Source organism: Tauraco erythrolophus, chromosome 4 (assembly GCF_009769465.1).
Source record: "Tauraco erythrolophus isolate bTauEry1 chromosome 4, bTauEry1.pri, whole genome shotgun sequence".
Taxonomy (NCBI): Eukaryota; Metazoa; Chordata; class Aves; order Musophagiformes; family Musophagidae; genus Tauraco; species Tauraco erythrolophus.
In genome coordinates, this window is record NC_141468.1 from 57,669,645 (window position 1) to 57,697,365 (window position 27,721).

Sequence of the window (27,721 nt, forward strand, 5' to 3'; positions counted from 1 at the left end):
TTAACACTGAAATAATATTGGTAGTGATAAATGGTAAGTCTTTCCATAACTTTTGCCAGGCATCAATTTACCGTTTCTTTTTATAAAAAGAAATGATGTCCCTTACAGCACTGGATTTGCTATATTCCAGCCTCAAACTGTTGTTCCCTTATTAATATGGAATATATTATTTTCTCTATCCTTTCACACTCCGGGCCACTGTGGAGTCAGCACAGCTGACATCACAGGGCATCAGCAGAGACAACAGCTACAGCTTGGAAAATGAAAAAAAAGTTGTATCCTAATATGCTCCCCATAGGGGACACAATGCAAATACTGGCTGTTGCTGTTGCCTGGGCAGAGCTTTGCCTGTACTTTTCCTTGCTTGCACCTCACCTCATCCTTTGGCTGCCGAGAACCATCAAACTGATGGCAGCTGCAGCAGCACCTTGGGAAGGCTGGAGAGAACCAAGCAAGGGAGAGGGAATTCAGAGTCAGAAACCTGCCACCACTTGCTCAGTCCATGGCTGCTGCATGAGGGCCAGAGACACAAAGGTGGGGATTTTTTTTCTTACTTCGAAATTTGATAATTTGGGAGTGGAAGGAGACCCGCAAAATTCTTTACCCGCAGAGAACCTCTTTCACAGTACTCAATCACCCCAAAGATCATGGTGTCTATCTTCACAGTGCCGTAGAACTTGGTCAGGTTGTAATAATCAATCTGTAGGAGCTAGAGCAGAGACATTGCATCTGTTTTTAAAAGCAAACATTGTCAGTACAGAAACATAGGTCAAGGATACTTGTGTGACGTGGCTTTTTATATCGGGCCCTGATAAGATGTATGAGTTTCCTATAAACCAGTGTATACTAAGGCACTGAGTGACGTACTTGAAGACATTTGTCCTTCCAGAGCCTTCTGAATTAGGAAGCTAAGAGGGGCTGCTATTGGATACTGCAAGTTAATTCCAGAGCTGACTATAGTCTCCATTACTGCCTCTCTGCTTAAACCTCCCAGCTGACCAGAATAGCCATTATGAGTGACAGAATGTTGTGAATCAGTCAGTAAATGGGCAAGTAATAAAAATTTAATGATGTTGCACGATTTTACGGACTTTGTCCATTTATATAGACAACTGTAGTTTACTTTGAGGTATTTTTAGAGCTTATTGAATTTGTAGTATAGCTGTGCTTTGTAAAAAGGAAAACTCTTCATTCAAAAAAGATGCAATACTGCAGCCAAATTAATCTCTTATGTTGGAAGAGTCTGTATGCACAAGTCAGCAGAGTGTTACTTATATTTAAAGAGCTGCAGTTGGCATTCAATAATAAGATTTAACTACAACATTCTGCTACTAATGAATTAGCATGATATGTGCAAAAAGAGCACATTACCTTTTGGCATCAGCTATAAAAATGTATTTAGCAAGGCCATATGACAGAACATGCATTACTTCACTCATCCTTGGCTTCACTGACATACAATTCAGAGTCTGAACCGGTGATGAGATCACACACACAAGGAGAAAGCTCATCAAACAATATCCTTTGAGGAACTAATTACCCGTCCACCTCACAAACATGTGCACGCATATGGCTGTTGGAGTTGACAGTGAAAAGTAATGACTTCACTCATAAGCTCCATCCCACCCTGAAGTGTCCAGTTGCTACGCACAACAGTTACCTTGTTCAGTTCTATTTTTTGCTTTTCTGAGAAATTACCATCATTATTTTTGAGATCCTTTAGGATCACCACCTGAAGAAAAAAATAACAGTGGAAAAAAAATCATAGGTTTAGTACAATAGCAATGCAACTTCCTTTCCAGGAAACATCCATACAAATACTTCACAAACACCTGCCTACTCCTTCACTGTTGGAGTTTCTGTTCATCAGGTAACAAGTAACGGAGTTATATTTCCTTCAAAATATTTACCAGTAGATAGGAACTATTTAGAACTGTCAATGATGCAAATTTTAACTCAACATGAATATATCTCAGTCAGGCAGATAGTTCTACTGAGTGTACAAGAATTGCCATATGAATGGCCTGTCCTCCATTAACGCATTAATCTCCTTGGTATCAAAATCTATCAGATTTCTGGTCCCTCTGTTTCTGCTTCTGCGCTTCTGGACTAGGCTAGGAGTTCATGGACTCTAATATTTTGCCTCCCATCAGTAAGCAAAATGCAAAGCACCTGATAGGGAATAAATGGCTTATTCCTTCCGTAAGAGCAAGCCATTTTGCAAGGTTGGGAGAAGTGGAATTGCTTCTAGAGAGGAATGATCTCCCAGGACGAGGCCTCCTAAGCCGAGGAAGGGAGCATGGACACTGCAGTCAGATTACCTTCTTGTCATATTTGCCCTGGCGCAGTCTCTGGGTGGTGTCACGTCTCTTATCTTCATCGATCTGAGAACAAAGAAGAATAATTAACTTGCAATTATAACCTACTCTCGACTTGGCAGGTCCAGAGATATGAGCAATGTCAGTGCGTGCCACAGAGAACCATAAGCCTCTCTCTCTAGGGAGTGCCACTACATGCCACAGAAAGTGTTGGACATCCATGCCACTCCCATGGCTGCCAGGGCCTCCACCTACTGCTTTCATGCTCTTGGGCGTTACAGAGGCATAATGAAGCACAGAGAAATAATTTATAACAGTGATGGTGTGGAAGAGACTGAAAATCAATACCCAGTCTGTTCCCCCATCACAAAATGAGCTTTACTGTTAGGAAACAGATATATTCTATTAGGGAGCGATAGATGGGGAATAATCTCTGTTTTCTTCAATACAGCAAGTGAGGGTTAAAAAAAAATTGAGAAAGAAATAATTCTAACAGATCCCACTTCTACCAGAGCTGTAGCCTGCATTGTCATTGGAACATGCCAACATCACAGCATCAGTGGTCTTTAGAAGACAGAATCTAAGACTCAGCTTCAGACATCCTGCTTCTTACCTTCAAACTAATATGACTTGTCTCACTGGTCTCCAGAGGCAAGATTTCCTCAGGCGGTATATGGGACCATTTCTTCCACCGACGCTCATTATCTCTCCTGTACTTCCTGCAAAACGAGCGAACTCATTCAGTATATCCTCCCAGTGAACCAAAACCCACAACAGGAGATTTGGACAGGGGAAGTATCAGTGTCAGGGTTACACTAAGATGGAGTGTCAGATGAGCAAGGCTTGAGCACAAGCCCTGTGACGCTTGTACAGTTTTCTAGTTTGAGGCTGCTCTAATTCCTCTAGCTTTGGGAAAGCCTGAATTCCATTCCATAGACGTAATAGAAGAATAGAACAAATTTAGCAGAACAACTGCTAGGCAATTGCCAGGGTCTCAAGAGAGGTCAGAACAATTTAAATCATAAAGAGCTGTCTAGATTTTATATAGTCTTTTCCTCTGTGTTATTGAATGTACTCTGAAGGGAGGTCCCACAAACAAATGCAAGCCAAGGGAAGTCCTGGTGTCAATGCTGAATGGTAAGAACTGCTGTGAATACAATGCCAGGAGAGGAGATAACAACAGCATTGAGATGAAATGCCTTTTTGTTCATTTCCTTTGCATTCTGCACATTTTGTGACAATGAGGGAAGACCCCTTGGAACAGGGAAAAGGAAACTGCTGTCCGCCCTGCGGAACTTCAGAGCAGGCACTGTCTTCTCTTAGAGAAAAGCTGCAAGAAGACTAGCACTCATCAAACTACTCACTTACCCATGCATGTCCTTCCTCTATTAAAAAGACACAGGACTGACTGGAGAGTCTGCAGGGAACTCCCAACACCCTGATAACTGCTGGCAAATGCTCTAAATGGGAGAACCCATGGTACTGACTAATAACACAAGTATTCCCTTTTCCAACATATTTGAACTCACACATGTATAAGAACAGGGAGACCAATAATTGTGGTGTTTTTCTCAGTTCAATCTTGTAAGCTGTGTTTTATTATCAGGATGCACTGCAATTCAAACTGGTACTGGTGAATAAGTACGTATCAAACTGAATGAAAGTCTACTAAGTCTATTATTTAGTTCGCATTTTTCAGGACTTTGCCTTTTTACGTAGCAGTCAGAACTACACAGGGAGGTGTGGGGCAATTCAAGCATCCTAGAAATTTGGGAAATAAAGAAGGAATAAAGAGGCATTTTGTTCATTTTCATAGCTGAGTCTCTCTTCTCCTTTGCTTGTAAGGGGACAATCTTTGGTAACATTTATATTTGAGAAGTCTGTTATTACTTCAACACTAAAAGAGCAAGCTTTATTCTAAAAAATCCTCAGGAATCTCTTCTATATTTGATGCTTGGAAATATTACAGTGATATGTATACAATAATAGTCTAATCATCTAAACAGAATCTTTAGATTTTATGCATCTGCAAGTATGGAAGAGTACATAACCTTTTACAACAAGTCCAAACTGTCTCCAGACAAAACTTTGGCGATTTTTGTAGTCACTGCAAACTTTACCTATCTGTTTATATGTTAGTGCTTACATGTGGCAATGATTAGCTCTTCCATTTCTTGAGTACAGCTGGGTGTGTTAGAGTGGTATACCTTAATATTTGATTTTTCCCTCATGAAAAGCTTTAGCTAGCAAGACAGATTGATCCACTCAAAATAAGAGAGCCTGGCTAGTATCTGTTTCTAATCAAGTTTTCTTAAGACCTGATTTTCTCACTTTTTCTGAAGTTCTCTGATATGCAGCAAAGAGGGGTGCTGAGCTACTGAAAACAGATGCACAGGTAAGGCACAGGTATTTTATAAATACGAGAGAAAACCATATAATTTGGAAACGGGGTGGCATTTCTTACAGCAAAAGGAGACATAATTGATTTCTATTTCTCCTTTTTCCATCATGATAAAGCTTATGTGTTATAAATGTGTTTCCATCATGACAAAGATATGTGTTATACTTAACAAAATTCTAGCTGTTAGAAAAGTTGGTATGCGAAAAGTTGGACTGAATCGGAGGAAAATGAAAGACGAGAGGGATCCATGCAATGAAAACACCAAAACCTCACAGTGTTTTGATTCCTACAGTGGCTCCAGACAAATACCTCCTACTAGATTGAACTGTCAGAACTTTTATGCCACTAATAAAGAAACACAAGTGCACCCCAAGTAAGTGGAAAAAGTCTGAAGACACATATGTTTCTGTGTATATATGGGAATTGGAGCTCTTTAGCAAATGCAAAAACTCTGAGCCTTGCTGCATCTTCTCCCTTGATTATTAACCTGACATAATAATGCTATAGATACAAACAGTACTTGGCGTATGCTAAAGAGTTCAAACCTAGGACAACCACCTAGGTATGTAAGGAAGCTAATGAATGGCTCTTCAAGGAGAGATCAAAGGCATTGCCCCAGGAGGAAAATTGTTCAAGGACAAACAGAGGGACAAAGGGGTTGGTACCTTAGAATCAGTAAAGAGATGATCAGAACCAGAATCACAATTCCTGCGAGTGTAAAGACAGCAATGGTCAAGATGTGTGGGCCTGCAGGAAAGAAAAATTGAAAAATAAACAACTTGACAGAGGACACTGAAAAACAATATTACATTTAAGAAATGACCCTCACCCACACATGTACATGTCACAGTAGCTGAGCACGGATATTCTTTGGTCACATCCAAATTGAGAGGCTTTGGCAAGGTCCAGCACTGCCTAGAGATGACACTTGCCTGCCTCGTTCGCTGCTGGATGAAGCATGACCTGGAGCAGGGCAGTCTTGCATCCCCACCTGAGGCATGGGCGCTCTGTAGGGACACCCAGGTAGGAAGTGAATTTAACAGCACTAGATCTCACATCGGTTCAGCTGCAGAGTTACCAGGTGTTCTCCTCTTTAAAAAGAAACTAGGATAGTCCAGGAATAAAGCTGACTTTCCTTAGTAACCACATTTTGAAAAATGAAGCAGCCAAATTTCTCCTTTCAGTAACTTCTTAAGAGTGGATGGTAGAGGCAAACCTTGGGTACAACTCTCTGTGGGATAAGGATGTAGATAGGGTAAGCAGTTGACCATTTGAAATGAGAGTCACTGGAAGGCAGGAAACATTGTTTTCCCCCAGTGTACCCAGGGCTTAATGTAGAATGGGCTCTTCATTGACTTATTTGGATAAGGCTTTCTCTGAACTGGGGAACAAAGATTTTGTCCCTATGGTTTTTATCATTAAACACAATACTCAGTGATGACTTTCTGATTCAGGCTTTATAACATATATCTTTTCCTTTTCAGTACTGCTGGGTACCCACCCAGTGAGAAAGACATGCCTCTCTGACAGTGAATTTTCCACAGCTACCCATACCTTTGTTGCTCAGAGTCTTTACTGCTGTAATTTACTTCAGGGTGGGATACACCTGAAGACCACAGCTTCCACCTAGAATTTCAGCTGATACAGAATATAGCCGCTTGTGGATTTGAAAGGCATTTCTCACAAGAACTTGTTAGCCAAGAAGAGGTCAAGATGAAAATCATGGTACAGCTTTTAACATACATAGACTTTTCAACATTTTGCACCTGGGGTCTCAACTTATTGGCCCAGTTGTTTAAAGTAATTCTGTAGTTATTGTAGACAGAGTTTTGGAGACTGGTCTCATTTCTGAACATGTCTGTAGACACTGTATTGGGATGATAAGTGATACCAAGTGGACTTTACTCTTCAATATGAAATTTGTATGCTGTAGCAGGAAATTAATCTGGTGCAGCACAAAGCTGCCAGATGAGTGTCCTTGGAAGCTGCCATCCAAACAATTTGAAAATGAGGCTGTTGAGACATCTGAGGACTTAGACTCAAAATCACAGAGCACACAAAGGTCCTAGTCCTGAGTAGGCAGGAAGAACTGATGAGGCTGGGAACTGATTATTTACGTTACAAATTTGATTGTCCTAATGTGGAAAAGTGAACTGAAATCTGTCTTGGGTCAGTTCTTGGAGCTCAGGGGTATTAGAAAAGAAAGTTACAGCCAGCAACTTCATTTGAAGTGCAACAGGTCACTAATGCAGAGTTTTGTGTAGTGGCCACACGTGTAGGGTGTACCTACTCTACTGAGCAAGTGTCTCAGGCAAAGAAGACAGAGGAGAATCTAGTTTTGCAGATTGCCATGTTGGTTATGGATAGTAAAAGGGCCAAGTTACTCAGACTCACTGAGGCTAATGCACTTCTGCATGTGCCCAGAAACTGAAATAAAGCCACACAGGAAAACAACAAATTGTAAAAATTAATAAATAACTAAGAATCAACAAACACACTAGCTGCCTCCAGAATCAAACACCAGATAAGCAAGGATTTTGTACATACCATTTTAAGTGTCATTTGACATAGGACTCAGTTTAGGGACTCTGGATTTTGAATCCAGCTTTCCAGCTTTGATTTTTTGTTTTGTGTATCTCATCTCTCCACCTGCTTTCTGTGTATTCATCCTAGCATCAGTCTCAGGGCCTCCTAGTAACTTAGTATTAGCCTGATGTTCTCCATTGAAAACTGTCAGTACTACTGCTTCCCTCCACCAAGGAAGGACGTTAAGTTACCACTATAAAACGACATATATATGAGAATGTGCAAAGCCATTTCCTACGAATTCTTTGAAACTTAAGCGTTGTTCAATAGTAGCTTACAGTTAACAATCAGCAGGCTGAAGTTGCCCATGGCAGTGCTGTGGGACGGGAGTTTCCCGTTCCTGAGGCTCTGCTACCACCTCCTGGCTCTTAGTGTTACAACACACAAAGGGAGAGCGCATGACAACTGATTTCGGGTCCTCTGGAACCAGAAACGTTTGTGTATTGAAGACTGACCTTATCCACGTTTAAAGTGAGGGTTCAAACTTTCTGAATAATGGAAAAATGTGGATGAAAATCAAATATTAAGGTATACCACTCTAACACACCCAGCTGCACTCAAGAAATGGAAGAGCTAATCATTGCCACATCTAAGTACTAATATATAAACAGACAGGTAAAGTTTGCAATGACTATGATCTCTTTTTTTAAGGGATGCCAGGAGGAAGGAAGGTAGCAGAACGGGGTCAGCTGTTCTCAATTACAGCTTAGGAGGGAGCAGGGCTCTGGTTGCTGTGTTTATTTACCTCCCCAGAAGAAAAAACATATTTCTGTTTGGAAAGTTTTGACTGGCTTTGACCATACTTAAACTTACTTAAACTTTGTCCTTTAAAGTTGCCCTTTGGGGGAATATATTTGTTTAGAATCACACTGAAGGAAGGTTTATTTTTTTTAAATGTGAAAACAATGTAACAAAGTGCCTGTGGGAGGTGATTTTACTTTGATTTAGTATAGCCTGGCCACAAAGTCAGGCCTTTGTTAAGCACTGAATGTTAAGCTTCTAGTTTATAGACTGGCTTTCTGTAATTTCCAAACATTTTTTTTTTTACCCTTGTATAGCAGTTTTTTACCCTTGTCTAGCAGCTTCAAACAAGGATGTACTCAGGGGAATGTTTTGAAGATACGGAGATCCTCTGACAGCACAGCATGTTGTGGGGACCAAGGGATGAATGAGAATGGGACTGAAGCAACACTGAGAAGGCTGGGACCAAGTAGTAAGCCCTAATTTGAAGCAGTCTGGTTTACTCTATGGAGGAATAAAAGTGTTTGAACCCATGTACCAGCTTACTGTTAATGGACTTTTAGTTATGAGAAAGTGTTCCTCCAGTTATTGGTTTGCATTGTAATACTGCCTAGTGGAGGTAAGCAGTATGGCAAACTAATGGAGGCATTTAGGAGACCTTTAACAGTGGCACCTTTGGACACTCACTGATGGGAATGACTCAGGTGAAAACTAACCCGCTAACCCTTGCAACCACTGCCACTGCAATAGTTTTTATCCTGTGTATCATACCCTGAAGGATGTATCTTTCCACTGTCAATCACCATGTGGCAGCAGTCTACATGGGGAAACAATCTCAGTCTGCTCAGACTGACAAGGCTGTACTCTGCTATGCTGAAGTACAAGGGGATTCAACGGTTCTATCCAGGAGTCACCAAAAACTCAAAAGAAAAGGAGGTGGTGATCTCTGAGATTTCAGATTTAAAAATTGAGTGGAGATAGAGCAATAACCTAGCTTCCCATTGTCTTTCTGCAAGTAGCCAGCTCATCTAAGAGAACCCTCCAGAGGAGCACCCTGAATCTGCCCAGTGCTGTGTCCTCTCCCCAGCTCCCTACAACAAGGATAAAGTGGTAAGCAGAAGCCACTGTGCTGCATCAGCAATACAGAAACGCCGAGCCAGATAACTCATCATAACCTTAACTTTGCTGCCTCTCCTAAAGAGTCTTTCAAACAATTCAGACCACCACTATCTCCGAGTGAAGGTTTTATATTGGAGGTCACCTCTTCCAAAACACACCATGGTATTCACCACAATCACTGGTACAGTAGAGAGTCTGTTAAAGACTCAGTAGCATCAAAACAGAAATGCAGATTTAGAATTGGACTGGATGCAGAGAATATGGGTGGCTGGGGCAGGGGAAGGAAAGATGCTGTTCTTCCTTCAGCTCCTAGTGTCGCTGGCTGGGGGGCAGTGTGAAGGTTGCATGCTGGATTGCACAGCAAATGGATCTTAGAGGACTGTGTGACTTGTCTTTGAAGAATAGATAGGTTTAATGGGTGTCTCACCAGTGCTTGGAGAATCACTAGGCAGCTTGTTGTTCTTCCAGACAAAATCTGGACTGGTAGTCAGTGTATGTGTCTCATTCTTCTGAGTGTTGAAATACAGAAGAGTTCTGAACTATGGGTGTAGAAGGGAAGAAATGCAGTCAGCAGCTGTGCTTTCCCTCTTTTGTCCCTTACTTCCAACTACCCTTATTATTACTCAAACTCAAAATATTTCTTGCTCTTTCTACTACAGTGATGCATTCCTCAGTTTAGCCATATGTTTGGCTGCCATATTCTTCCTCATTCCTCCCCTCTCTCTGAAAAGAAATGTATCAGTCCCACAAAATACCAGCTGCACTTCACTTACTGGATCACCGGATTACATCAATCCCGTCAGTCTCCAGGACGCCTCTCATGACCCCCTCCTGGCATGCACAGTATGGTTTGGCACACCACCACTTCTGCTGTAGTTATTTTCGTTATTCTTATGCAATAGTACAGGGCATTTTGTTTCTCTTTTCGTATATAAGGTCAAACAGTTGCTCCCTGGATATACATACATGACTGGCAGTCTGTGACGTGTACAGCAGGGTCAAATTGGCATCAATGTCTCCAAATTCATCTAGAGTCACAGGACCCAGTAAACCTGCGGACCCAAAGATTTAGTCAGATGGCTTGTGTTCTCAGAAACATGAATATGTGGCAGGAGAGATGGGATAAATAAAAGGTTTTCTGATGCTTGGGATATTTTTCTTCTTCATGTACATGCTAGAATACATATCAGCTTAGTGTGGCGCTACTTCTCACTTAATAGTATGCTACATTTTCTCTACAAAATCCAATAAAAGATGTTGAATTGACTACACTGAAGAGGAAAGTCTCCATCTAGCTATAGAAAAATATATTTGTCAGGTTTCTTCAGCATACCAAGAATGCCAGAGTAACTTCCCTTGAAGGGATCATTTTAGAACTGAGAAGGGAAGTTGCCTGTTTCCACCAGCACTTTGAATCAATCAGCAAGAAAGGAAATATAGGAATACTTTCATTCGCCTTACTCTTTTGAGAGCTACCTGCTTGGCTCTAATAATATTATTTTAACCAGGTTCTTTTCCCTTTTAGCCTCCTGCCTCTGTATGTCAGCAAATGTGCATATTGAGATATTGCCTATGTAGCACATTCCAACGATTTTAAGGTGGAACTTCCCAAGTCCCTCAGTATGGCTTGACTTTGCTCTCATGAAGTCAGTCATTCCAACAAGAGCACAAGCTTAGCCAATGTTCACCACTTCTGAAAGTCTCACCTAATTTTTTTCCCTTCTTTTTTCAGGACAGTCTTTTTGATCAGCTTCAAATTGCTCTTTTGCTACTGTTGCTGACAACTTATTTTATTTTAACCTAAAGTTCAGCATCATTATTTTAGTTCAGGAATCACCTTCTCCCTTTTCACCTCAAAAAATGATGCTAACTTTTTCATGGCCCACCTTCTTAATATCAAAATAATTATTGTATGAACTCCCTACTCTACCAGCCTCCATCACAAAAAAGAATGAAGGCGGTTCAACATCTTTCAGGAGTTTTTTTAAAAAAACTAAACTGATGCTTCACTGATGTGAAGCATTACAGTGCAAGATTCGTTTCAGATAAGTAAAAAAGTTTGTGCAACTTACTTCTCAAATTTAGAGCGAAACTGAAGAGAGAGTTTACTTATATTCAAAAAAGGATGCTGTCTGCAGTAGGAATTAATAAACTGTATTTTGCTAGCTTTGGGATACCATGGTTAAAGCAAAGAAAGACCAAAATCTGTTAGGCCATGTTAGTAAAACCCATGTGTTTGCTGAAAGCAGGTGGGACATCAACACAAAGCTTTGAGTCGTCATTTTGGTGCAGATCTCTGATGTGAAGTGACAGCTGGGACTTGGCTCCCAGAGAGGTAATGTTGTCACTTCTTTGTGCAAGTCTTACCTCGGTCTTTTCCTCGTGATCAAATTCTGTGATTTTAAGCCCATGGCCTACAAAAGCCCACTGGTACTAGACAAGCTGTGAGAGGAACAAGAAAGTTGACTAAGAAGAGTCAACCCATTGCTAGCTGGCTTATGCTGACACTGCAGGCACCCAGGCCTACAAGCTGGCTTTGTAAACTGGAAAAAGATGGAAACTACTTCATTACAGCTTAACTAAGCGGACCTCAGAGTCATTTTGGACATCAATCGTATTTCCTATGTACTGGCCTCAAGTCAAGACTAGATCTTTGGGGGTTGGGGAAAAGCTTAGAAATGCCACTGTTGTGAATTAACAGTCTGAACACCAAGTTGCCTCTGGAGGAAGCATGCTCTCTGAACCTCGGCTATTTGCTTCACTCTTCCAGCTCCTTTCTCATTCTCCAATAGTCTCCCTGTAGAGAGTTCAGGTCTTTGTTGAAAGAATGACACCAGCTTCAGGTCCTTGTCCCTGTTCTCCATATCTGCGGGCTGGGAAGCTCTGTCTCTCCTCCTTCCCCCACCCCTCCTCAGGCAGCAATATTCTTTAAATGTGCTTTGTACTTCAAACAGTGGGAAAGACACAACAGACTTGAAAGGAGTCTGGTCCTCAAACAGTCTGTTGTTAATTGCAATGTTTCAAATGATAGTCATTCTGACTTTCTACTTCTTCTGTACTGCATGCACTGAGGTGATTCTGCACAACTGCTATGTAGTGCTTCTGGTAATACTGAAGATAACATCCTTGGAAAAAATGATAGAAAAAGAAAAAAGAATAGGAATAAAAGCCATTGAAGGGCTTGGACTTGTTTCATGTAGAAGTGACTTAGTAAGAGTGCTTAAAAACAAATTTCTTTCCCCTCATCAGTTTAGTGAACCCTGCATAGGACTGTGCTTTTTTTACCTTCAAAAGTGATATTTCGGAAGCCAGTGATGAAACTGAGAAGTGACACTGGGCTCTGGGAGGAGATAAATTTCTTCAGAATATATCCAAATAGCAAGACTGCATTATAATAGCCAACAACATAGTCACTATCCATCTAGAACAGGAGAAAACGAGAAACAGCAATTTGAGAGTTCATGTTTCTGCATTAAAGATACGGTATCTTTGGTGGTCTCCATGTGGCAAAAACTCCAGCATGGAAGACTAGAATCTGCTGAATTCTGAGTGAGTAAATGGGCAATGCAACATCAGCATTCTCAGAAAAATAAAGGTAAACAAAATATATTTTTGATTTATGAAGGCAGAGAGGCGCTGAAAACTTATAAGAAGCCAATGTAAAGCTCTGACATGCTGATCCTGGTGCAAAGGATTCAGAAAATCCTATATTGTAGGTTCTGGGCAAGCCTGCTCAGTGGGACCCAAAGCCCCTGGCTTTGGATTAGACCTTCTGTGCAGATAATCCAGTATGATGCCAGCAAGTCTGGGCTTCCAGATGGCCACAGCTCAGGGGCAAGGAGCTGTGCCAGCATTTCCAGCATCCTGACATAGAGCTGGCACTCAGAAAGCATTGAGCCCAGGCTGGGGGATCTGGAAGCCCTATATATCCAGCCAGAAGCTTTGGGCTGCCTGCTAGAGAGCTGGAGCTCAAAGCCACAAATCCTGGGAGAAACTCTTCATGTAGAGTCTGGTTCCTGGGCAGACAGCAGAAGCATCGGTTTCACTAAGCAGATACAGGATTTGCACAGTTTCTGCTTTTCAGGAAATTAAAAAAAAATATTTATTTCCTACAGAAAAAAAAAAGTTTCTGAAGTTTAACTGGAAAGCCCACGGACAGAAACAGCAATAGTTGCCACTGCTTATATGTATCTGCGCAAAAAAATCAGTCAACAATTATCAGTTCTGAACTTCCCATTCTCACATCTCGTTTACACCTATAGATCTTCCTTCAGTGATGCCTTGCAGCTACATATAAGATTGTCAGTCACTCAGAAGAGGAGTCAGAAGGCCAGGCACCTAGAAGTCTCCCTCGCAGCCTGTGAACATGACACATGCAGACCAAATTAAAAGCTTGAGTTGAACTTCACAAAGCAGGAACACGAGAGCCTGCCTGTTTCCTTTATGATACTATATTTTTACACCATTACAGCAGAACAAAATATCATCCTGCAGTAGTGTAAGAAAATATCAGCATAGAAGCATGATGGGGAATGATTACAGCTGCATTTTTAGTTTTCATTTCGTAGTGCATGAACATGAATGAACTGAACGCCATAATCGGAAAAAAGTGTGGTTACCAGGACATCGTCCTCAGTTTCTGTGGTATTCAAGTTGTAATCAGCTGGTGGGAGAGTCAGGACGAGTACATGCTCCATGTAATGGGCTGAGTTGTTATTCCTGTAGTACGTGTTGCTGCAAAATAAAGCACAAGAACCCCACAAACAATCAGCAACAGGAGCAGTGGTAACTGTGACAGAATTACTTTCCTCTTCCCAGCGGTACTGTTATTTAACAGGTTAAAACAGTACTTCTAAAAATAAAATTTCATAATAGACAAAACTCTTTATGTTATTCATGCCCTGATGCCAGCTTCTGTGCTTAACTACATTAAAAGGTAATATGAATGCGATCTGGCAATCTGAAACTCAAAGGTTGCAGTGAACTATTATTATTGTAACTGTTCGGTTTCTGTCCTGTTTATTTCCTCTTCTTTCAAGCAGGAGTTTATATTTATTAAGACTGAGTCTGTCCTTGGAATCCACAGTACTGCAATCTGTAGTTTCTTCATGTTATTTTGTATGTTTCTAATCTTTTCTGCGCTCTGTCGCACGTTCCTGCTAGAACTGATCACAGCAGGGTTTGCACTAAAAGCATTTAACAGGAGGGCATGAAACAGAGAGGGGAGAAGAGCAGCTTATTGATTTATTTGCTTAATTCAGTGAGCTAGGAATATCAGAAGAAACTATGTGAACTTGAAATCTATGCTAAAACAAGTGGAAAAGGTTGTAGCTTTCAGGTATCTTTGGTTTCATCATCCTGACAGGCCATCTGGAAGTGCTTCGCAGACTGGCAACCACTAGATTCACACGTTACAGAGGAATTTAGCAATAGATATTAGTGTCAAGTGGCAGCATCTGTCATTGCTACACCTAGATTGATTAAAAAAAAAAAATTGTACAAGCCTTCTCTCATTACTGATGTTTGATCATAGTTTTATTTTTTCAGCCAGTACTGTATTAGCAACTTTTGGAGACCACAGACTCCACTGTACAGCCATCAGATGGGATCCTAACACCCGAGCCCTGCCTCTGCCTTTCCCTGAACCTTCTGACTTTCACATTGCACTTTTCAGCCTGAAGAATTTCAGTGTGCTTTTTATTTAGGCTTGGAGTGAACTAGCCAAGTGAGGAAACTTCATTAGACTCCACAGGACTGGATAATCCTACAGCATTCCACCTTCCTTGAGGGAGGCTTAAAAACTGTTTTTGTGTCCAGGCTGCCAGAGGGCTCAGAGCTGAAAAAAACTTAAATCCATCACTTTGTCTGAGGGATTTGACTCCTGGAGAGGAATGGGGCCTTGCCTACTGTCTTGTCCTACAGCTTGAGTTTGGATTTAACACGTGTCTGAATTTTGTTCTGTTTTAAGAAGAAGAAAATGATTTAAGATATTCAGCAAAATTAGGGGTATGTAGCAAATTTAAGGAGAGCAGAATATAAAATGGGGTGAGGCAGGTGGTTATATCAAAAGGATGCATATCACAGCAAAGATGCCCCTAATCGCCCTCACCTATTGTGAGGCAACAACTATACATGCAACACCAGTAGGTAAAACCACTAACGCATGTAGTTCGTTGTGCATTTGCAAAGAAACAGGAATTGTGGCCAGTTGCTTCAGGAAGAGCAACTGGGGATTTCTAGTGCCTAGATAAAGTGGTGGAAAGTCTAAAGCTTTTAAAGGCACTTCTGAAAAATATATATGGTGAGCTTGAAAGTGTACAGGATGAAGAAGATCCTGTTAGAACTTGAACCACAGGGTCTAATTTGGACTCAAAGGTTAAATGTCTGAAGTCATTAATCCAAAGTGCCTCAGCCCTGCTCTGTCAAGGTCAGCTTTAGACGTGAGGGCTCGGAAGTCCTATAGACCCTTTAAGGTCATGGATTCTTTTGCTACGTCAACAGTGAAGTAAGTAGGATTGAGACATGGACACATACATTTGCCTTGTGATCATTCACACCATAAAGCTGCCAGCACAGTCCCGGGCATGGTTTTGGTCTAAGTCAACTAGCTTTCTTCCAGACCGTGACTTTCTACAGTGACCGGAGCCATAACCAAAAAGCATTTTGGGCATCTAGACTTAGCCATATGGATGTGAGCTGTGCTGTGTCACTTAGGGTTAGGGCCAGCTCTTGGTCCTTGTATATAGACAAATATTTTGAGGCTACCATTGATAAGGCCAGTTTTTATCAGTCCTCATAGATAAATAGTTTTTAATTAGCAATATAAAGATGAAATTGAACAACAAAAAGAAACTTAGGTTGTATACTAAGAAATGTCTCTGAAAAGTTAGATTTATGTAGTTATAAAGACGTTGAAGAGACATTTATAAAGTGGAGGAGTTATAAAGTGGAAAAGACAATTGTACCACTCCCTTAAACCATTTAAAAATTGAATAAACGGAGCCTAGAAAAACATACTGTAAGCCATGTTTACATAGTTGTCTGATTGGGCAGAGTATATGAAAAATGTACAATATCTCATATGAATAACCCATGACCATTCTGACTTTGGACTCTGTGATTCTCTCGTGGCTTCCTGCACTGAGGAGTCCACAGGATGACATTAACCTTACCTGCTCTGTCACTGCCTTAAAAAATATTATGAACTAAAGGGGATGTGCCACAAATTAAAAACTAAGCAGCTTAGATAAATGGCAAAACATGGGGACAGACGGCAATGGAAAACGTTTTGTGAGACAGCATTTCTTCAACAAAACAGTTCCACTCAGACTTTTTCCATTGTCTCTATCCTTCAGCAAACTGCAGAGAAGAGGGGAAAAGCAAAGGTGACACTTTACTTGAAGATATCTATCAGGATGATAACAATGTCCTTGTCCACTTCCGTCGTCTCTAGGTCTGTGCTGACGTCATCTGGAGAGCCACACATGATGATTACTACAGATTGGGCAAAAATGGAAACAGATTGGTGAAGAGTAACAGACAAGAGGAGGTCATTTGCCTGCTCCCCTGTGCTCGAGCAAGAGGCGGTAGACTAGTGCTGGGCTAAGGCACATTACTACGCTGCGCTGGGACCCAGGCATAGAGCTACAGCTTCTCTGCAGTAAAACCAGGATATTTGAGGGACAGTGGTAAAAGATGCCCCAACGCCTGCACCATTTTCTGTCTGATTGTGCCAGAGTACTACCATTATCTCACTCAAATAAGCGTTATCAGTTCTGATGCAATACAGGCTACTGAATATGAACATTTCTAAGCTAAATAGCATCCAAGTAATAGTTTCATTGGCTTACTTATTACTCTCGCAGTCACTTGGCCGGCTGATGCCAGGTGCTTAGTCTTAGGAGAAGACGCAGCATTTACTCATTCATTTTTCTAGTTTAGATGGATCACTTCCAGAAGAAGTGGCCCTTGATCGCACAAATGAGGACTGTACATGTACCAGGGCTGGAAACACAGGAATGGTAGAGACCTAAGCATTTTTGTAGCATCTAAGGTCCTTCTTAGGAGGAGTTGTGATTCCTGGATTTCTGAATCTTTCACAAAATGAAGCTTGTGCCTAGATGGGATAATTCACTCCAAAAGCTCTCTAGAACCAGGATGTTCCTCCATATTTTATGGAGATGGAGAGAAGAATCTAGGAACTTCATGCCATTTTATGTTTGCATCCATGTGAAATAGTATATCTGCATTTCTCCACCATTTCTGTGGAACGACTATCTCTAAAATGTAACTAAGGGTTAGGTTTGATGTCCTGGGAAAAGCAACTTGCCTGCAAGGGAGAGTGCATCCTCAGCCCCTCCTTACCATTGCTTTTCCGGTTTGAATCTGTCACAGTTTTTCTAAGCTGCTCCGGAGTCCTTAAAATCTCCTTGAATCTCAGGTTTTCAGAGAATTGTGTGATTCCAGCATCTAGTGCATTCATGTACCTGACACAAGGGAGCACAGATATTGTCAGAAAATTGCAAACTCCTCACGTTCTCCTAAACAAGCCAAAATGTGAGATGGGCTGTTTACAGCACACAAGAGTGTTTGTAAGGCAGTATGGAACATTTTTTTCTGCAGCAATAGAAGAGAGAAAATCAATACAGGGCATGAAAGACTTGAAAGTGTTTGGAAAGTCCCCCAGAGGTACTTAAGCCTGGTTGTACAAACGATGGGTTTGGAGAATACAATGATGTAATAAGACATTAACAATTAAGAAAAGAGATCAGGGATATGCAGAAATTACAGTGAGACTAACTGGAAGGCAGAGCCAGGAAGCTTTGCTGTTTTAAGAAGTAAGTGGTAATCTTAGAAGACACATGTGGAGGTTCAAAGGAGTAAATGGGAGCTGCAGAAAGGATTGAAATAAAAACCATACATGTTTTTTATTTCAGTCTGACTGTGAGAGAAGCGAAGGAAGGAAAGTAGCTACGAACCCTCCCTGTACTGAGTCAGTTAAAACTTAAAGGGGAAAAATAAGAACAGAAAAATAAAACAACCAAGTGAATGAAAGCTAGCTAAAAGATTAAGCAAAACCAGCCAACTCCTAAATCTTGTTCTTGTCTCAACATGTTGTATCTGAGAAGAGACATTCTGTCTGAAATAAAGTTAATGCAGAGGGAAAACAAAAAAAGTCTTTGGTTTCAAACTGCTTAACTTTTGATCTACCAACACTGAAATCTCAGACCTATAAATGACTACATATCTTTTGCTTCCCTTTTTTTTTTTGAGGAACAGAATCATTAACCATTAATTTACAGGAACATACGCATAATTGAGACATGGGCTGATTTTGCTATCACTTGAGTATTCACTTATTTTTATACATATATGGGGAAAACAATTAGCCCGTGCAGTATAACTTGTGCTTTAGCAAAAATCTACTTTTTTAATTAGACAGTTCAAAAACCTTCAAGCTGATAGTTTCTATTAAAGCAGAATGAGATGCACTATATTAGTTTAAAAAATGGGCAGAGATACAAAATTAACTTTTTTTGTTGTTGTTAATTCAACAATAAATAAAAAGAGCTTGAACTTGAGCTGAAGTCATAAAGAAGGTCCTGAATAAAGACAAGGTAAGAAACCTTGTATTAATAAAGACAAGGTAAGAAACACTTGGGAAATTACTTACATGCATTGACTTCCCTGAAAGCTATGAAACCTGCAGGATTAAAGGTATTTAGCAGAAGTGTCTGTAGTGCATTGGCAATTACAGCTGCAAACATGGAGAAATAGGGATTGTAGTAAGAGACAAGCAAAGTGCACTGATGTTTCAAAGCATCAAAGACAGGTAATCATAGCAATTACGTTATGTGATCAAGTTGCTATCTATACTAAAAGAGAAGGAGGAAACAGTAAAAATCCCTAAATATCTACAAAACACTGAATTTGAGATCAGTTTCAGGCCCCTTAATTCAGAAAACATACCAAAAAAAATAGTTCTGTACACAAAATATTCTGTAAGTGCCTGCTTGTACCATTCTGAAGCCAATACAGTCATAAATTTTGCTTAAAATTCCGCACATTCCTCAGGTTACGAATTGGAAAGATAAAGAGTAGTTATTTCCATGAATTCTTGGATGTCTTTGAGCTACATTTATAGTATTAGTAGGAGAAATAAGATTATTTTTTTAAAATTAATCAGCATTTTATGTCCCAAAATTGTAAAATTCAAAGGAGCACAGAAACACTCACATAAGCTGAAAATTAAATGAGTCAATAATAGAAGAGTAATGATAAATATCAGCATATTAAAGAGTCTATTTGACTGAAAACAGCCTTTAATTTTAAGCAAGGAGAAAACTCAACATTCTTGAGAATCGAACACAAGCTGATGTTTCAGGTCACAAAGTGAAAACTGTCTCCTTTGCTCCAAACTCATGAGAGGATAGCTTCGGCTCTGCAATCACAGAGGTCATTTTGTTCAAAGAAAGATACACTTTGAACTTCAGACATGTGTCATAGTAACAACAGTGCCCACGGATCGGAGCCATTAATGTGCAGAAACATTACAAGAGCTTAGTAAGACCCCTGACCTAAAAAGGCATCTATGGAGACCCCAATGGAGGAGCCTCTTATGTCACACTATGTACATTACGGATGCAGTAAACAGGTATTTCCAGTGGGGACAACGTGTGGGCTATGCTGTTCACAGGAAAAGCCAAGGCTTGAGAATACTTAAAAGTAGACTGAGTGAAACATTCAGATATGCAGTACAGCTGAAGGGTATAATTCATCTTTTCCTTCTCTCATTCTTTGGTAGCTGTAAGGCACCTCCCAAAATGTAGGACTCGAAGGACAGCTTATAAGAACCATGTCTGAGGATGGAGATGGAGTTTATCAACAGTCGGGTTAGAGGTGGATCCAGATCTTACCAGAAGCATGCCTCTGAGTTTTCGTTCCTCTTATAAATGTAGGTAGATTCCCAAGTTGTGGTTTTGAATGGCAGCCGAGATTCTTTCCAAAAATAATAGAAGAAATCATTCACTTTCCTGGCTGGGATCAGAAGGCGGGTTAGGTTTTCTTTGTAGTCACAGGACAGTCCAAAACTCCCTACAGAGATCAGAGGCAGGCTCAGTATTGACTCAACTCTGAAGGGAGAGACAAGAGAACAAGTCTGAACGGTTTGCTGTCACACCAAGGCAGCTACCACTTGATTCCATCCTCAACTTCCTCTCCTCTTGTGCCCAACATTAGTTTCACAGCAATTTGAACCTGAAAGAGAAGGCTTCTCAAGAGCACACACAGATTTCAAGGCAGTATTTGCGCTGAAAATCCTTGTTGAACTGATCCAGGCAGCTTCTCTCACTGCCCCCAATTCCTCATGCCCTTTTGGGTATCATGCACCATTTCAGTCCAAGGGCTGTGAGGCTCACAAGGGCTGTTTGTCCAAAGGCTCAAGGACCCATCCGATTCTGCTCCCTGGTTGCCATTAACATGGGATGGATTTGATCTCTTTATTGGGACAGTGTTGGAGAGTGTCAGCTTTTTGCCATCAAAAACACTTTACTCCTACAACTCAAAGGAAAAGTCTTTTAGTTTCACTCTGGTGTATTTTAGGAGCTGTACAACAGCAGCAGTCAGAGAGAAAAACTAAAGCAACTCTCTGCTGGCAGGGAATTTGTAAAACAAAGATTCAGAGACAGTAAGTTTTCAAGAATATAAGTATTTTCCCAGATGCTGCAATCTTATCAGACTAGACTCAAGATATTTTAGTTCTTGTACAGTAACTGGGTTTTTATGACAGGGAATTTTACCTGCAAAAACCATGGCCATTAGAGTTGTTGGCATTATTGTGACAAAACTTTATTTTCCAGGTAATGCTGACTTACAAATTACAGGGTTTATGCTAATTGCAACAAAAACAGATAGAGATGATGCAGTAAGTAATGCCAGGGAGACTATTTCACTAATGAAACAGACATTTTTCTGACTGGTTTAGAAAGAATAGAATAGAATAGAATAGAATAGAACTATTTCAGTTGGAAGGGACCTAAAACGATCATCTAGTCCAACTGCCTGACCATTTCAGGGCTGACAAAAGCTAAAGCTTGCTATTAAGGGCATTAAGCACCGACAGGTTTGGCGCATCAAACACGTCTCTAGGAAGGTGTTTGAGCATGGTCTCGGTGAAGAACTGCTTCCTAATGTCCAGACTAAACCTCTCCTGGCACTGCTTTGAACCATTCCCACGCGTCCTGTCACTGGACACAAGGGAGAAGAGACCAGCACCTCCCTCTCCACTTACCCTCCTCAGGAAGCTGTAGGGAGCAACGAGGCCACCCCTCAGCCTCTTTTCTCCAAACTAGATAAGCCCAAAGTCCTTCACCACTTCTCATAGGACATGCCTTCCAGCCTTGTCACCAGCTTTGCTGTCCTCCTCTGGATGCGCTCAAGGACCTTCACAGCCTTCTGAAATTGCAGGGCCCAGAACTGCACATGGTACTCGAGGTGAGGCTGCACCAATGCTGAATGCAGAGGGACAATCACCTCTTTGGATCGGCTGGTTATGCTGTGTTTGGTGCACCCCAGGATGGGGTTTGCCCTCGGGGCTGCCAGGGCACACTGCTGGCTCACATTGAGCCTGCTGTTGGCCAGCACCCCCAGATCCCTTTCTGCAGGGCTGCTCTACAGCCGCTCCTCTCCCAGTTTGTACTCGTGCCTGGTGTTACTCTGTTCTAGATGTAAAATCCGGCATTTGGACTTTTTAAATTTCATCCCATTAGTCATTGCACAATGATTCCCTGAATTAAAGATGGTGAAGAAATTGGAGGTAGATAGTCGGGCTAATCCCAAACCATGCTTGTTATTTCCACCGTTCTGCTGCAACATCCCAGCAGCTGCTGTGCTTATAGAGCTATTGTTGTTAACAGTGTTGCTTAATGTCCATATGACAAGCCAAAGATGGAACCCGGAGCGCGGTGGCCGAGCGCAGGCAGCAGCCAAGCTGCTGCAGCCCCTGTGCACTCCCACCCCACTGCCTGTGGAGCAACCCCCCACAGCACCTTCCTCACACTTAAAGTACTGCAAAGGCACTTGTTCTGATTTGCAAAGCTATTGCACCAGGGGCAAAAGCCAGCCGCTCGTTTGTTTATGTTCCTCATTGCCTTGCATAAATTCAAATTGCTTTCACTATTCATACTTTTTACTGGTTTAACTGTGTCAGAGTCTGAGGAAAAGACTTTGGCATCATTCTGGGCAGCTCCATATACAGCAGACAGAAAAGCAAACATAAAGTTTGGAGATACAATGAAAAAAACTGTGGTGTGGTCAACACACTGGACGGGAGGGATACCATCCAGGGGGACCTTGACAGGCTGGAGAGGTGGGCCTGTGTGAGCCTCATGAAGTTCAACAAGGCCAAGGGCAAGGTCATGGTCATGCACATGGGCTGGGGCAATCCCAGGCACAAGTATAGGCTGGATGGAGAACAGATTAGAGCAGCCCTGAGGAGAAGGACTTGGGGGTGTTGGTTGATGAGAAGCTCAACATGAGCCAGCAATGTGCGCTTGCAGCCCAGAAAGCCAACTGTATCCTGGGCTGCATCCAAAGAAGCATGGACAGCAGGTTAAGGGAGGGGATTCTGTCCCTCTGCTGCCATGAGACCCCACCTGGAATATTGCATTCAGCTCTGGGGTCCCCAACACAAGAAGGACATGGAGCTGCTGGAACAAGTCCAGAGAAGGGCCACAAAGATTATCAGAGGATTAGAGCACCTCTTCTATAAAGACAGGCTGAGAGAGTTGGGGTTTCTCAACCTGGAAAAGAGAAGGCTTCAGGGAGATCTTCCAGTACGTGAAGGGGACCTACAAGAAAGCTGGAGAGGGACTTTTTACAAGGCCATGTAGTGATAGGAAAAGAGGCAATGGATTTAAACTGAAAGAAGGTAAATTTAGATTAGATACAAGGAAGAAATTTTTTACAATGAGGGTGGTGAGGCAGTGGAACAGGTTGCCCAGAGAAGTTGTAGATGCCCCATCCCTGGAAGTGTTCAAGGCCAGATTGGATGAGGCTTTAAGCAACCTGGTGTAGTGGAAAGTGTCCCTGCCCATGGTAGGGAGGTTATAACTAGATCATCTTTAAGGTCCCTCCAACCCAAACCGTTCTATGAGTCTATGATATTGCATAATATTTTATCATGGTCCTATACATATGTAAGACTTATTCTTTTGACTCTTCTATAAATCGATCACATGTGTTCACCAGTAACATTGTATTCATTTCTGATCATGTCACTCAAATAAATATATAGAGCTAAAAGCAGATAAAGTTTGAGGTGAAAGTGTCTCAATCTTCTCAGTATCTCTCAGTGAAACCAAAAGGCTACCAAAGTTTGAAAAGGGAAGTGATTCACATGGGTAGCAATATGGATTTGTATGTCATGACTGTTTGGGATTTTTTAACTGATTTATACTAGAAGTCTGCAGATTCCGCTTACGCTTTTCCTAATATCTGAGAATGAACAAATTAATATATAATATAGAATAGAATTATACAAGCTCATGTATAGTATGATAGTAGAGAGATTCATTCTTCAGGAATGCTTTCTCAAGCAGAAGAGTTAGGATGAAACTGGCTGCTCCCTATCTAAACACTCTTTATTGAAAATGGTCAGGATTTTTGGATCTTCTCTTGACACATGTAACTCAGGCCACTCTCGGTGACTGAACGCCCACCTGGAAGGACCCTTGTTTCTGCAGTACTGCGATGTCTACGTGTCTCAAGCTGACATCTCTTTCCTCCTGCAGTTGCTGAAGAGTTAAGTCTTTTGAGCCCTTAATCAATCGGTTAACTTACTACCACTGGTTAGAAAAGTTTCCCTGCTAGCAATGGGATTTCAGCAGTGGGCTTTGGAAGAGGATGTTCTTCTCCCTACCAAACATAGTGGCTATCCATAAAAGTCTTATTGCCTTGACTGTAGACCTCGAGGTGTCTGATGTATCCTAAACTTCAATGTCTCTGCTGGCTTGTTGTACACAAAACAACTTTGTTCAGCAGTTGAGATCTTTAACATCATGGTATTAGGGGGAAGAGGGGGTACTTACGAGAACATTTGGTAGGTGGCATAGGTGCAAGCGGGTCCTATGACGACACAGCCAAGTGTGCCAGTATCCTGCAAGTGATCAGAAAGGGTCAGTAGTGGGGACAGTGCAGAGGACTAGCAGAGAGAGGAGGACAGAAGAATGAAGAAAACTTTAGGATTTGAGAAAGAGTCACAGAATTTACCCAGAAAAAGCTAGAACAGAGTAGCAAAGAACCTACAGAAAGCTTAAAAGAATAAACCTAGAGTGAGGGAGGGAGGAATCACAGAAAGCTAAGAAAAGGCAGAGGACAGAGTAGTGCCTGTGAGTATGGCCTTTGTTAACAGACAGCAAGTTAAGATTAAAATGTTGTAATATTTACAATTTCACCATTTGCAGAAGACAGAGAGGTTGCAATTACAAGATACTGTGTATCAGAAAAATAGTTATGTGCATATGAAGTTTGTATGAAAAAAATCCTTCCACAACCACCAAATGAGGTCTGACCAGTAGCTTTGTGTATCATGAAGTACTTCTTCTTAACAAAGACTATAGCATGTCCTCATACATTGGTAGATTTGAGAATTCACATTGTATTGACAAAGCTTCACGCAGAGGTGACAGTTCTTAGAAATGAGAAAATCCACTGAAACACGACTTCTTGTAAGACACCAATTATAACTGAAGCTTTTCTCCATATTAGAGTATTCACATAGTTTCTTCCACGTGACTTCTGTGATTTCTAGTGAGAAGTGAGCACTTCATCTTTGCCCTCTGGGCATAGTTCCATACATGTTTCTTTGGTATCAGTGCCAACCTAGTAATCTCTTTACCTGCGTGCTTCCATCCTCACACAGCTCTCTCCTTTGTGTGTTTGTGTAAACTGATGGTGAACCAGATCAAGGTCTGATCCAGTTGGAAACAGACCTTTTTTGCTCTCCTTAGGCTGTTGGAGGGTTTGGGTTTTTGGTGGGGTTTTGTTGGTTGGTTGCTGGGTTTTTTTAATGGATTGCTTTGGCTATACGGCCACACAAAGTGTTGTGCAGATATAAAAAAGAGGACAACTTAAATACAGGAAAAGAACACTGAAGCAGAAGGCTGCTTTAGTCAGCATTGCCACCAAAAGCCTAATGACTGCTTCCAGGAAGCACTCATACAATCTCTCTCCAGTATTTGCCTGCTTGTCTTCATAAAACCTACAGGAACATCTTCTCTTCGAAAACTTCACTTCCCTGTCAAATTTGTTTGGAATTGAACAACAGGACCAAAAGTTAATAAGGAAAGACAGAGACTCTGGCACATACACACACACACACACAGAAAGAAAGAAGTCTTGTCTTCTTAGGAAGTCAACTTAAAGAAGCCTGCTACTCACATAAATTTCCTTGATGAGCTCCACACCTTCACAGGTGCTGGTACGACAACCTTGTGAGACATAGAGCGATGAGGTAAAGGTGTGGAAGGTGGCATTGACTGTAACATTGGCTCCTGCAATGCAAACGTAAAAGTAAACAGCATCATGATTTGCAGGTAACCACTAATACACCATATCCCTATTCTTCTGAGACAGGTCTGAGCAGTCTGAGCAGTCCCACCAAAAAGCTGCCCCACCAAAATTCCACCTACCGCCTAACGTCCACTACTTAGCATGGGACTGTAAAATTTGCTCCAGTCTGGACTGCTGACTTCTGCTGTTGTGTGTTAGTACTTTCAGTACAAAGTACTTTTAGTGTTGGGCTTTTTTAGAGACATTTTTTAAAGTTCTGTAGGAAGCAACTGAGTGACCACTTTCCAGGAAAATTGGACCAAATCTCTTCAACTAGAGGGCAGAAAGAGAACATGTATAATTTCCTTGGAACCTCTTTTTCCCATTTTATTCTAGAGAGTGGCAGTAGATTGGTGATATTGAAAAGAGAGGTAAGATATCAAAATAAATAAAAGCATCATCTGCAATGACTCTAAATGAGGGGAAAACATATGGACTAAAGATTCTTCTCACTCCAAGTTATAATGAGATCAACAGATGGTGTCAAGAGGAAAATTATTTTCAGAAAGTAGAGGCTAATCCAGCCAGGAGAGGAAGCAAAGGCATCCCAGTTACTGCACTAGATGGATCACTGGTCTTGTCTGATCCAGTTCAGCAATTCCCATGTTCCAAATCCCAACTGAATGTCTCCAGGAAAGCATGCAGGAAGAGTCTGCCCAAACACCATAAAAGCAAATATGGTTCTGCCCATGTGTAGAGCGCTTCTGTTTTTACAGAGAGAGGTCATCGTTTCTGTAAGATCTACAGAAGGTGAACGGACAGGCGAGGAGCCTGCCTGAGGAGCAGCTTGCTGAAGGTCAGAGGAGTAGAAAGCTGTGGCACGAAGTCTGACAAGAAACCATAGCAGGAGAAGGATAGCCGACATCCATTGCCTTACCTGTCATCTGGAATTCATTCTGTAGCCTTTTCAAGGCTTGCTTCACAGCTGATTTCAGACTATCAGTAGTTGATGGGAGGTCTGAGTAATCCATGAGCATCACATTGATCACAGAACTGTTGTTGCTACATTCATTTGAACTAACTTGCTGCAGCAGCTGGAGTGAGAGAAACAAAGGCCAAAGGGCCAGAGCCAACATCCGTTGCTTCATTATCACTCAGTTTAGACCCATTGTGTGGGCTCTCTCTTTTCTTTTTCTCTTTCAACCCTCTTTCTTTCAGATACTCTAGATTGGTTTTGTTCCTGGATAAGACGAAAAAGATCTCAACAGCAGATTCAGGCCGTACAATCCTTCTCTCAGGCACTTCCCTATCCCCCTCCCTGCCTTCACGTCTGCCCGCCCCTCCGGTGTTCCAGGTGGCACTTCTGTTTATGAAAAACTAGCAACAGCAGAAGTCAGGAAAGGAGAGAGGCTAAAGGTTGCTGTGAATGTTTGCTCATGGAAAGGCTGAGGCTGTAAAACTGAAGCATTACCTGAAACCTTGCCTGATAAGGGCCCTAACTCTTCATCACAGAGATGAGCCGAGAGAAGGAAGGGGAGAGGACAAATGGACTGTAAAGACAACTCTTTAAAATGGAAATAAAATACAAGGTCTGTTAAAGCCTAGAGGAAAACAGCTGGTTACTTAATATTTGCATTGCCCTACATCTCTGCTTACATTGCCACACCATCTCTGTTGGCTGGGCTCATAAATCAAGGTATATTTTCTTCCGTGATCAGTTACTGATTTCATTCCTTTAGCTTTTACCATCAAAGCACTTTCTGAGCTGGGAAAAATATCTGACTTGCAGACATTGCTGGTCCTCCAGACCAAAGCTTTCATTTCTACTTACAGAGTAGACTCAGTACAAAGCTTGTCCGCTTATACTCACCCAATATTGTGCACCAAAGTGCCCCAGGTCTGCCCAGACATGTTTCTCCCAGGCAGCACAGGTCTCATTGCCCATTCCCACCTTGTCAGATGTGTCCCCGAATGGTGGCCCAACCTCTTCCTGCTTTATGTGATGCAG

At 41.6% G+C, this 27,721-nt stretch overlaps 1 protein-coding gene across 1 annotated transcript in view; it reads right to left on the reverse strand.

Moving 5' to 3' along the window:
• Positions 1 to 26,861, reverse strand: part of GUCY2C (guanylate cyclase 2C) — a 45,683-nt gene extending 18,822 nt beyond the window's left edge. Inside the window, exons 1-15 of the mRNA XM_086610121.1 lie at positions 26,651 to 26,861; positions 25,603 to 25,715; positions 24,252 to 24,319; positions 20,082 to 20,297; positions 17,530 to 17,651; positions 16,563 to 16,659; positions 13,785 to 13,899; positions 12,451 to 12,586; positions 10,132 to 10,217; positions 9,593 to 9,704; positions 5,385 to 5,466; positions 2,932 to 3,037; positions 2,322 to 2,384; positions 1,661 to 1,732; positions 605 to 709 (exon numbers count right to left, since the gene is read on the reverse strand). Coding sequence (XP_086466247.1) covers positions 605 to 709; positions 1,661 to 1,732; positions 2,322 to 2,384; positions 2,932 to 3,037; positions 5,385 to 5,466; positions 9,593 to 9,704; positions 10,132 to 10,217; positions 12,451 to 12,586; positions 13,785 to 13,899; positions 16,563 to 16,659; positions 17,530 to 17,651; positions 20,082 to 20,297; positions 24,252 to 24,319; positions 25,603 to 25,715; positions 26,651 to 26,861 — 1,704 coding nt within the window. The remainder of the gene's footprint in view (positions 1 to 604; positions 710 to 1,660; positions 1,733 to 2,321; positions 2,385 to 2,931; positions 3,038 to 5,384; positions 5,467 to 9,592; positions 9,705 to 10,131; positions 10,218 to 12,450; positions 12,587 to 13,784; positions 13,900 to 16,562; positions 16,660 to 17,529; positions 17,652 to 20,081; positions 20,298 to 24,251; positions 24,320 to 25,602; positions 25,716 to 26,650) is intronic.
• Between the last annotated feature and the right edge of the window lie 860 nt (positions 26,862 to 27,721).